Raw genomic sequence first — 12,930 nt, 5'->3', positions numbered from 1 at the left:
CTAAAGATCCACTTCATGAGAGTCATTCGTTTGGGAATTGGAGTACACTGGTCATGCTGAATTTCACATTGTAGAGTAAAAAAAAACCTGACTCATAAGAGTAATTTATTCAGGAATCAGGCTACACTGGTCACACTGTGTGCATTGCATGTAGATTCTAAAGAACCACATCATAAAATTAATGCATTCGTAAAATGGAGTACACTGGTTGTACTCTGTGTTTCATACTGTAGATTCAAAAGAACTGACTCATAAGAGTCATTCGTTCAGGAATCAGTCTACACTGGTCGAGCTATACATTCAAAAGAGCTGACTCATAAGAGTCATTTGTTCGGGAATTGGAGTACAAAGGCCGTGCTGTTTGTTTCACGTTGTAGAGTAAAAAAAACTGATTCCTAACGGTCATTTGTTCAGGAATCGGGCTACACTCGTCGAGGTATAGATTCAAAAGAACCAACTCATAAGAGTCATTTGTTTGGGAATCTGATTTTGGGAATCTGACTCCACTGGTTGCATTGAAGCAGGTGATATCTGCATGCTGTGAACTATCTCTTTAGGCCTTTGATATCTTATTACAGTGTCATGGCAGAGCAAGTTAGCTATATTTACTTGGCCCATAACTATCAAAGCGATTCATTCACCTAAGGAGAAAAATTTATGTCATGCTTTTGCTATCCCTCCTATGAGAGGATATCCACACACACTATCACCTAATTTAGTGCCCATTTGGGACCTGCGTTCTTGCCATCTGATATTAAAAACAGATGAGATGAGTGCAGTACTTGTTTGCAGTCATTTCACTAAATCCAGTGCGTACCCCACACTTAACTTTTACTATGGGAGGAAAGTTCCAAACCGTGTGAAAACCTGAGTTTCAGGTTAGCCAAAAGGAAGGTAAATGTGTAAACCAGCATGGACAAAGTGTTGAGTCATATCTAAAGCAAGCCCCTTGGTGTGCATTTTCCATGTACTTGTTTGTGTTTGTGTAAAATGAGTTGCACTTGCATGCAGATGTGAGTAAGCTGTGAACTACTATGTATGAATGACTCATAACCTTAGGAAAGAATTGCAGGGGCTCTGTTCTTGCACATGCCGTCTGCCTTTTAAGTAGCACAGTTTTCAATCATTATTGTTATATGAATTTTAATAATCAATATTATTAAATCATTATTCTGCCAGTATCTGTATGTCAAGTATTCTGTCCATTAGGTTTAATTAAACAGTGTTCTGTGAAGCCCCATTTTAATGCTAAATTGCAAATGCAAACAAAAAAGTGTTGACTGTTATGCACTAACAATGGTACCTCAGGTTCGAATAAACAAACAGAAAATGTATATAAAGAAATGGACTTACAATGGAAGTCTATAGAGCAACCACCGTTTCACCCTTAGACTTCTATGTAAGTGCATTTCTGTGCACTTTTTTGTTTGTTTTATAAATTGAGGGACAAGAAATTATTTACAGAATTATTTTCTATTTTGACAGCATGCCACAGATGCTTTACATAGCTTTAATGGAATATTTCAGTTATTATTATTATTTAGTTAAGATAAATTAAAAGCATTTGGAGCATAATGTTGATTTCCACAAATAATCATTTCAGCTCGTCCCTCCTTTAATGAGAAAAAAAAAGCAAACATTGCAGGCACTTACAATGGAAGTGAATGGGGCCAGTTTGTAAATGTTAAAATGCACACTGTTTCAAAAGTATAGCCATAAGACATTATATGTGTTTACATGATTTAGTGTTAGTAAACGATTTACTGTAACCGAGATTATGTATTGTTGTAATCAACATTATGCTACAAATGCTGATTGAGGGACAAGAAATTATTTACAGAATTTAAACCCAGAATAATCTTGATATCAAAATTAACCCTATTCATGTTTTGATTATTCAGTACATGTTATTCTTAAGAAAGAAAGTTTATGACTTTTTCTGCTTTTGGAACAACTTCTCTGTTGAGCAGGTCCACAGAGGCAGTGAAAATAATATTAACCAAGAACATTCTTTTACACGTTTCACCCTCCAATCAAATCCTGATGGATGAAATCAAACTCAGCCTACATTAGTTCCAGCTGAAACGCGTCACATTATGGAAGTTAAATGCGGTGCTAATGCTGTTTTTCTTTAATTAGTGTCACCGTACAATTCAGCATCTTTTTCTATTCCTCTTGATCCTGCAGGAGTCATGGAGAATAATGGTCCTCGTGTAGGTATGCAGCAGGACAGTTGGAGTGCGCAGGGTCCTGTGCCCATTAGTGGTGCAGCCTCGCCCGCCACAGCTGCTCCCACTGGCCAGCACTCTCTCCAGCAGGGGGCGCTACATGCTCGCTTGGTGCCCAACTCTGGCACAGGCATACCCATGAGACCCAACAGCCAACCTGGACCTAGACAGATGCTTCAGTCCCAGATGATGCCAAATGGTAAACTGAGACTTACTATGAAAACAAAGAATATATTGGGATAGATTCTGAGCCTAAGAGGAAGTGTGGAGTAGGAAAGACCTTTTAGTAGGAATTTTCCTTTCAATTTGCTTTTATATTCGGGGCACCAAAGCTTTATTTGGTACTGAGAAACAGACTTCTAGTGCATGCAAAACTTTCCAAAAAAAGCTAGATTTGATGCGTTCCATCTGAGACTGAGAATAGTGCACTCATTGATCAGACTTCTTTAAGAACGAACCTTAACAAAGATTGTCCGACTGCTGTTTTCTACTGTTTTAATTGTGTTTTGTTGTGCTGTTCCCTCCTCAGCCCAGTCAAACATGGGCATGGCTGGCCACCAGTTTCCCCAGCAACAGGCACCACCCAATCAGACAGCTCCATGGCCAGACAGTGTACTGCCTATAGAGCCGGTGCCATTTGGGAACCAGAGCAGGTAAAGAGCATTTATAATTGTCACTATTGTTAGACCCTCCTTTTTATTTGTACACAAACTAGGCATGTGCTGTGTGCATGTGTTGATTTTGTCCTCTGGAACAAAACAGCAGTGAATAACCTCACACACACACACACACACACACACACACACACACACTACGATATAATTAACAAATGTGTCCACATTATTAGATACCCCATCAATCATGTTTCTCATCTGTCAGTTCCATGTACAGCAGTCCTCAGGAGGATGTTCTGTGTCCTGCAGCCACTGAGGGTCCGGCCGATGAGGGGGCTCTCCTCAGCCAGCTCTACACTGTACTAAAAGATTTCGACGGCTTGGAGGAGATTGACCGTGCACTGGGCATCCCTGCACTTGTACAGGTAGAGTGTTTTTTCATTTCATGTGTTCTTATCATTTCTTAAAGGAGTTATATATCCAAGTGGTCATTTTAGTTGTTCTCTGTTTAATAGTTTAAGTTAAGTATGAGAAGTAAACAGGTGTCTGCTACAGAGAGTGATGGAAAGCTTTATTGGCTGAATATCACGTTTAGTGTCAATAATTGCATGCATGTTATATATACTTAAAGACAAAGAAGCCTATTTTAATACCATTTAAAATTTAGTTTTTCGCTTGTGGCATTATTTTCATGACACTTTAACACATGATTGTCTTGAAAATAATTGTCGAAGTATACTCTAGATAACATTTCATCATAAATTTAAATCGCGTTATTTTAATGTGGATATATATATATATACCCACGTGCCACCAAAACAGCACCAACCTGCACCTCAGAATATCATTCTAAGAATATATTCTTCTCTCCACAATTGTACAGAGTGGTTATCTGAGTTACCATAGACTTTTTCAGTTCAGACCAGTCTGGCCATTCTCTGTTGACCTCTCTCATCAAGGTGTTTCTGTCCGCAGAACTACCCCTCACTGGATGTTTTTTGTTTTTGGCACCATTCTGAGTAAATTCTAGAAACTGTTGTGCGTGAAAATCCCAGAAGATCAACAATTACAGAAATACTCAAATCAGCCCATCTGACACCAACAATCATCCATGCGATTATCTAATCAACCAATCATGTGGCAGCAGTGCACTGCATAACATCATGCAGATATGGGTCAGTAGCTTCAGTTAATGTTCACATCAACCATCAGAATGGGGAACAAATCTCAGTGATTTGGACCATGGTATGATTGTTGATGCCAAATCTTCTGGGATTTTCACACACAACAGTTTCTAGAATTTAGTCAGAATAGTGCCAAAAACCAAAAGCATCCTCTGAGGGACAGTTCTGTGGACAAAAATGCCTTGTTGATGAGAGAGGTCAACAGAGAATGGCCAGACTGGTTTGAACTGAGTCTATGGTAACTCAGATAACAACTCTGTACAATTGTGGAGAGAAGAATATCATCTCAGAATGCTATTTTGTGATGCGGGTTGATGCTGGTTTGGCAGCACATGGGGGACCTACACGATTTTAGGAAGGCAGTTTTAATGTTGTGGCTGATATATATATATATATATATGTGTGTGTGTATGTGTTTATATATATATATATATTGTTGAAGTCAGAGGTTTACAGACACCTTAGCCAAATACTTTTAAACTCAGTTTTTCACAATTCCTGACATTTAACCATAGAAAACATTCCCTATCTTAGGTCAGTTAGGATCACTACTTTAATTTAAGAATGTGAAACAATATTGAGAATAATAGTAGAGAGAATTATTTCAGTCTGAGTCAGGTTTGTATGCCTCCTTGCTCACACACAATTTTCAGTGCTGTCCACAAATGTTCTGTTGGATTGAGGTTAGGGCTTTGTGATGGCCACTCCAATACCTTGACTTTGTTGTCCTTAAGCCATTTTGACACAACTTTGGAGGTATGCTTGGAATCATTTTCTGGAATTTTCCAAACGTCTTAAAGGCACAGTTAACTTAGTGTATGTAAATTCTGACCCACTGGAAATGTGATATAGTAAATTAAATGTGGAACAGTCTGTCTGTAAACAATATTTGGAAAAATATTTGTGTCATGCAAAACTATAGTTTGCTAATATGAAATCTGTGGAGTGGCAATGACTTTAAACATAAGTGTATGTAAACTTCTGACTTCAACTGTATATATATTTTGCTTTATTTTTGCCAAATGTAATTTATTATTATATTTGTATTATTGTTTTGGGGAGAAAAATAACCCAGACATTTCTTTTTGAGGTCCATCCTATTAGAGGATTCACCATGCTTTATACAACAGATACATTTTACCATTTTATCTGCAGTACTACGCCATTACAAATCTGTTTATCTTTAGAGACTGCTTCTTTTAATGTGGCGCACGCATGAGAATACAAATATAAATAATGCATATATAATTGATATTTCATGTTTAAGGGTGTAACCTCACTTATGTTTAGGCCCAGCCGGTGGAGCAGGATCAGTACCCTGGTCAGGACCCCGGCATGATGATGGATCAGAAGCCCCCCATGTACAGCCAACAGCAGTATGCCGCCTCTCAGGCTCACATGCAGCAGGGTGGATACTCACCCATGCAAGACCCTAACTTCCATGGCATGACAGGACAGATTGGGCAGAGGCTGGGGCATCCCATGCTCCGCATGCAGGCCAGACCAGGACTCAGGCCCACCGGTGTCGTACCCAACCAACCCAATACACTCAGACTGCAGCTTCAGCACAGGCTACAAGCACAGCAGGTACAATAAAATTAAAAACAATGAGAGTGCGGTGATTGTTTGACTACGTTTATTGCCAATGTTAAGCTCATGGATGGGTTCAGTTTAACTGCTTCAAAAAACAGAATATATGTACTTTTTCAAGGTTGTTTAATGTTAATTGTTAGCTTTCCTTATCTAAAGACATTGTGCATTGTATCTATAAAAACAGATTTTGAAACTACAACCTATAATTTCCAAATGCTCATAGTATAAATAGCACTGTCTGTTGTTAGTTGCCCCCTGCTGGACATATGAGGAATTGTTCCTTGACCTCATTTTGGGTTTAATTAGGGGTCATCCTAAGTTGATGTTTGGTTTCTGATGATATGACACATAAGCTGTGATATATTTGTTGAAAATAATTTAAAATAGAATAGAATTATTTAAAATATAATTAAAAAAATATAATATATTTTTGTAATTATTTAGTACAGTATAGTATATTATTGCATAGTAATTATACAATGGCCCCAAAATGTATGAATTTCATTGCATAGATAACAAAAATATATCCAACTAAGTTGCATGTAGGAACCAATTATACCCTTTGTTTTCCAGAAATAACTTTTCTAAGCTACTCTTGTGTTCACATCATATATAGTCATTTTTAGTGCATGTATGAAGTCAGTTCCCCTCATGTTCATACACAGGTGTCCTAGCAGAGTAACCACAGCTGTAATTTATAGTATTAAAAATGGACATGTTCCAGTAGTGTCTAAATGTGTTGTTTTTCTCAATCATTAAACAAATGATCAAACTTTTTTGGTGTGAAACATTTTGCCTGGTAAATGTGCTTTGTGGCATCTTTCTTTAAAATAAATGTCACTTGGTTTGATATTTTTTATTTATTGCAATTACATTCTTACATTTTTAAGTGTGGTTCATATGGCTAAAAACCTTTTGGGCCACTGTATATTGGTGATGATTCTTGTGAAAAGTGTTATCCTTAAATGTGCCATTTCAGTGTTTATATCTGTCTATTTCTCTTTTTCAAACAGAATCGGCAGCCAATGATGAACCAGATAACTGGAGTGTCAAGCATGAACCTACCTCTTAGACCTAACGTTCCGAATCAGGTACACCAGACCACACCCTCCCTTCCTTCATGCTCCCTTCTTCACTATTATTGCCCTCAGCTTGTCTTTTACATCCGCTAATCAATCTCTGTCTCCCAGGGGACAATCAATGCTCAGATGCTGGCCCAGCGGCAGAGAGAGCTGCTGAGTAATCACTTACGCCAACGTCAGTTGGACCAACAGAGAGACAGCAACAGCAGCAGCAGCAGCAGCAGCGCAGCATGGTCATGCGAGCCCAGGTCCTCAACATGCCGCCCAACATGGCCACAGCCGCTGCAGGCATGAACAACCCTCGGATTCCCCAGGCCAACCCCCAGCAGTTCCCCTATCCGCCCAACTACGGTACAGGACTGGCCTCGCCACCCCCCTCCACCAGCCCCTTCTCCCCCAGTTCCCCCAACCTCCCCACCCCCCAGCTCCTCTCTCTCAGCGCCATGCATGGCTCTCAGATGAGTCTAGCTAACCAGGGGATGCTGGGCAGTCTGAGCGGACAGTTTGGGGCTGTTATGAGCCCACAAATGCAGCACAGTGCCTTTCAGTTCCCCAGCTCAGGTACTGCCTGCCCTTTCTCTCTGTCTGTGTGTCATGTGCTTACACACACTCATGCACCTGCAGTCGGCAACACAACAGGCTTAACTTGAGAGATTTGACCGTGCAGTAAAAAACGTATGATGTCCAGAGTTAGTAAATATGTTTCAATTAGTAATGCAGTAGTTTAGGCATTGGTGAGCTGTGTTATGCAGACTTCATCACGTAGAAGTACTAGTCGAGCAACTTATGGGGTTATAAAATAATAGGGGGAATCTCAGAAAACTGTCAAGAAATATCCAGGGTCTTATTTTAACACAAAATAAATAAGAGCATGAGAAAAAATATCAAAAGGAAAATAAGAAATTATATTTTGAATTAAGAAAACTATGCCTATGTTTATTTGCGTTGTGACATTCCTAATTCTTTGAAGCCTACTATAATTTATATTTCTAAAACAAATATAATACATTATAATATATTTGCAAAGTACAATTCTAAGTAAATATCATATCATATATCATTTTACAGTAATACAGTACTACAAATTTAGGGTGCATAATAATGTTTATTTTTTTTACAATAGTAATACAGGGGAGCATGGGTAGCTCAGCGAGTATTGACGCTGATTATCACCCCTGGAGTCGTGAGTTCGAATCCAGGGTGTGCTGAGTGACTCCAGCCAGGTCTCCTAAGCAACCAAATTGGATGGTTGCTAGGGAGGTTAGAGTCACATGGGGTAACCTCCATGTAGTCGCTATAATGTGGTTCTCGGCGGGGCGCATGGAGAGTTGTGCGTGGATGCTGCAGAGAATAGCGTGAAGCCTCCACAAGTGCTAGGACTCCGTGGTAATGCGCTCAACAAGCCACGTGTTAAGATGCGCGGATTGAAGGTCTCAGATGCGGAGGCAACTGAGATTTGTCCTCCGCCACCCGGATTGAGGCACTACACCACTACAAGGACCTAGAGCGCATTGGGAATTGGGCATTCCAAATAGGGGAGAAAAAAATGAAATACAGTAATACAAATTTAGGGTTACACAAATAAGAAAATATAAGAAATAATAAAATATTTGAAAAGAATGAGATTCTTTTAGTATTAGATGTTGCCATTAAATTCAATGACAAATGCTTTCATATCTATCTTCAGATTTACTATCTGAATAAAGTAATAATATTTAGATTCAGTGAGGATTTGGTCTTTTTAAAAGTCTACCTGTAGTTTTTTAGTCACATACTGTGTGGTAACACATAATTTTGCACTTTATGCAATTCATGTAACATTATATAAATACATAATTGATAAATAATAATAATTAGCAGAAAGGAGTAGTAAATGACACTAGAGGGCAGAAGAGTCACTTGAAAAGTCACATTTAATATTAAAATAATTTAATGTATTGACAATATATGCCGTTATAATCTTTAGCACAATAGATCTATAGGTAGTAAATGAAATAGAGATAATGACAAAGTTATTACTTAATCAAAGCTTACAATCTGTTAAATGCTTGATAATTGTGCCAGTGTCTATGCCTGTGCTGTGTCATGTGTCTGTGTCCTACCTAGACTAATTGGCTGATGGTGATCAGTGGAAGCAGAGGAGTTGATTTTTAAACCAATTATGCGGTGACCCAGACCCCAACCGCACCCCCCCACTCCCCCACACACCCCTCCTCTTGCCTTCCGAGCCGCTAACACTAACCTGCATGTGTAACTCTGCCCTACTGCTTGCCTATAAGACCTCGAAACCCTCTTTTATCCCACTTCAGTCCCTCTTGATTCCTCACTTTTGATTATGGAAATGAAACACTTTGAAATTTTAAAATGATGATCAGCTAATTAGTTTGGAACTTGAATGATTCTCATTAAATGTACTGTTGAGATGTGTGTATCTGTAAATGTGTGCTTATAGAAGTCTTTACATTTTTGTATTTTTGTTAGGGCTGTCAAGATTACCGTGTTAGTGCATACAATTAATTTAAAACGTTTTATGGCATTCATTTTTTAAATGCTATTCATGTATTTATTCAACTTTACATTATTAAAGTTTCATGCTGCTATCTACAAAACCTTTACAAAGCCCTTTAAAACCCGCCCTCCAAAGACATATCCTCCAACCCCTTGTTAGCAAATCAGACAGACAGGGAACGTTTCAATAAGAATTATTGCAGATTTGCATTGCAGAGTACGAGTTAGACAAATAAACTCTGTTGTTTTTTATATAAATATATGGGGCAAGTTTACAACAGTTTCCCCATAGACTTCCATTGTAAGTGATTTTCATTCACACACGTTTTGTGTTTTTGTTTTGTTAAATATGACATCTGTAAAAATTGCCGAACTCAATAATTACACATATTATTATGAATTCCATGAACTAAAATGTGTTAATGCACTAACAACAAAAAAGAGATAATATATTTACATTTTGATATATTTTATTATGCAATTTTTATTATGAAGAATTATTATGGAATCAGAATCATTTAATTATTTGTATTGATTGACAGCCCTAACTTTTAATCATTGTAATTATCAATGTTTATGGATTCAAATAATTAATAAATAGTCTCTTTGGGCATGAGGATGCTAAATGTGAGTGTTGTCTGACAGAGAGAGTGTGTGTGTGTGTGTGTGTGTGTGTGTGTGTGTGTGTGTGTGTGTGTGTGTGTGTGTGTGTGTGTGTGTGTGTGTGTGTGTGTGTGTGTGTGTGTGTTGTGAAATTTGCTGTAATAATAATGTAATAATGTGTTCATATGTGTTCCAGTATTCGATGAAAAATTCAAGCCTAGGTTAACCCACTCACTTTTGTATGTGTGTATCTGTGTGTCAGGTATGAGTCAGCAGTCGGATGGTGGGTTCGGTGGTGCCGCCACACCTCAGAGCCCCCTGATGTCTCCTAGGATGGGCCACGCCCAGAGTCCCATGATGCAACAGGCGCAGGGCAACACTTCTTTCCAGTCCTCCCCTGATATGAACGGCTGGACACAGGGCAACATGAATGCCAACAGGTGCAGATTATCCTCTTACGTCACACACAACACAACATCAGCAACAAGTGTCTATATTATAATAACTAATATAATACTGTAATAGTTTATTGATTTTGTATATATATATATATATATATATATATATATATATATATATATTTATATATAAATATATCAGCTTTGACATTTCCCTGTAACTTAAAATGTGAAGTGTGTAATTTTTGTGCCACTAGCAACACCAAACATAAGTTTCTCGAACACTTCCCCCATCTTCTATTGGTCGACAAAGTCGTAATTTTGTGATTTTTATTTTCATTTTATTTTCTTATGGATTTTTTTGCCAGCTATTATGGCTGCATGCCATATTGTTCAGTACTAGATTAACCCTTAAATGCATGGGTGTTTTGCCAAACATTATTATATACTCTGGTCTTTCGAGAACCGGCATGTATATCATAGATAATATATCTACAAAATGCCCAGATAGTGTCACATTTTCTAGACAATTCGAAAATAATACAATTGAATATATTCTAATACATTTTGATGTTTTATTTTTCATATATCGAAGGATGATTCAGTAAATCTAGAACAGGATTCATTACTTTCACACTGAAATTTCATGAGGTTCAACTGGCTGCTAAACACATATTGAACTACACAACACAATCTACACATATGCTAAACATATGTATATTTTCAGGCATTTATTGAGTCTAAATAGACACACAACTTACATATATTCAGTAATACACTCAAATGACAATATTCATATCATACTGTTCATGTGTTGTACTTGCTATAGTTTACTTCCATGTTGTTTCTTCATCAAATTGCAATGTGAAATGTAAATCAAGTCAATCACTGACACATCCGTGCCACCTTGAGTAACAAATAGTATGTAGAATGTGTGTCTGCACACATATGGAATACTGATAATTTACCATTGTTGCACAGAAAATCAACGTGATATAGTATTTATTTGTATGAATATAGTACTCATTTGTCTGGTAATAAACCAAGAAATAGATTTCCTGTGATTGTAAAGTTACAGTATATAGATATGAAATAACCATAAAAAATATATTTATCGAAAGTGCAAAAAATAAATGAAATAATAAAAATCAACACCATTACATATCTAGGGTCTTTAATGACACTATACACTTTTGGTAATGAAGCACTTGTAAAAAATATTTTTAGCAATTTTACCTTTTGTAAATATTTGCTGCAATAATTACAAAATGTCTTCAGCTTTTCTATTGATAATGACATGTAGAGAGGACTGTATTTAGAAACACAATAAGTCACACCTTTCAGAGTTAAGCATCAAAGCTGAAATTTTATTTACAGTAGAATAGTCCTATAGTTAAGGTAATGTAGATGTCCTCGTAGTAAAAGAATGCAACATGACATACTGTTGCTTTACCATCAAGAAGTGTCTCATACCTTAATTTGCTTCCTCCGCAGTATGTTCACTCAGCAGTCATCAACTCAGTTTGGCCAGCAGGCCAACAACAACATGTACAACGGTAACGGCATGAACCTCAATGTGTCCATGGCCACCAACTCGAGCAACATGGCCCAAATGGGCAATCAGATAAACATGAGCTCTATGAACTCTGGACCTGCGGGGGGAATGTCCAACATGGGTCCTGAACAGGTTAGAAAGATACACACGCACACAGCACTGTAATGTGAGTGAGAGAGTATCAACCTCTCAAAGATTAATTGACAGATTAATAAGACTGCATTTTAAAGCTCTTACAGCTCTTGCAAGCTTTTCAGGCAATGTATATGGTCTCTGTTTAAAAGGAACTGTGTGGGCCTGGCTAGCTCGGCAAGTATTGATGCTGACTACCACCCCTGGAGTCGCAAGTTCGAATCCTAGCGCGTGCTGAGTGACTCCAGCCAGATCTCTTAAGCAACCAAATTGGCCCGTTGCTAGGGAGGGTAGAGTCACATGGGGTAACCTCCTCGTGGTCGCGATTAGTGGTTCTCGCTCTCAATGGGGCGTGTAGTAAGTTGTGCGTGGATCGCGGAGAGTAGCATGAGCTTCCACATCCAGTGTCTCCGTGGTGTCATGCACAATGAGCCACGTGATAAGATGCACGGATTGACGGTCTCAGAAGCGGAGGCAACTGAATCTTGTCCTCCGCCACCCGGATTGAGGTGAGTAACCGCGCCACCACGAGGACCTACTAAGTAGTGGGAATTGGGCATTCCAAATTGGGAGAAAGGGGATAAAATAAAAAATGGATCTGTGTGTTCTAGGCTTAGTGATCGTTCACACTGACCACATCCGCAAAAAAAGCTGGACTCATCGGCATAAATCGATTGATGCAAAACATGTTCGGTGTGAACAATCCCTTAAAACTGTAGCATTCCAAGATTCTGTCCATTTACATCTCAAAGTGCATAAACATATTTACATTTATAATAGGATACTGAGATGATCCTTTTGAAATGTGTAAATGTTTATAGCCTTTAAAATCATTTGAGCTCCGCTGTTCCAAACGCACTAAACTGAACTATAAAGTTTAAAGTCTAGTTTTAAGAACCATCTCTAAACTGAAACTACTTTGCTGTGCTCGTCAAACTCACAAACTTTTTATGGTTAATGAAGCTTATTCAAACTCTTCAATGTTCCACCCAGGAATTTAGTAAAAGTGATACAGTGTAGATGTATTGGATGC

At 38.1% G+C, this 12,930-nt stretch overlaps 1 protein-coding gene across 1 annotated transcript in view; it reads left to right on the top strand.

Annotated features, from left to right (window-relative positions):
• Nucleotides 1-12,930, top strand: part of LOC127633967 (nuclear receptor coactivator 2-like) — a 128,009-nt gene that overhangs the window by 109,059 nt on the left and 6,020 nt on the right. Inside the window, 9 exon segments of the mRNA XM_052113336.1 lie at nucleotides 2,188-2,427; nucleotides 2,758-2,881; nucleotides 3,108-3,267; nucleotides 5,317-5,613; nucleotides 6,633-6,710; nucleotides 6,810-6,899; nucleotides 6,902-7,052; nucleotides 10,075-10,252; nucleotides 11,705-11,897. Of these exon segments, the coding sequence (XP_051969296.1) occupies nucleotides 2,188-2,427; nucleotides 2,758-2,881; nucleotides 3,108-3,267; nucleotides 5,317-5,613; nucleotides 6,633-6,710; nucleotides 6,810-6,899; nucleotides 6,902-7,052; nucleotides 10,075-10,252; nucleotides 11,705-11,897 (1,511 nt within the window).

The sequence above is a fragment of the Xyrauchen texanus genome, chromosome 41 (assembly GCF_025860055.1).
Source record: "Xyrauchen texanus isolate HMW12.3.18 chromosome 41, RBS_HiC_50CHRs, whole genome shotgun sequence".
Classification (NCBI taxonomy): Eukaryota; Metazoa; Chordata; class Actinopteri; order Cypriniformes; family Catostomidae; genus Xyrauchen; species Xyrauchen texanus.
This window is presented reverse-complemented; position numbering and strand designations above follow the sequence as displayed.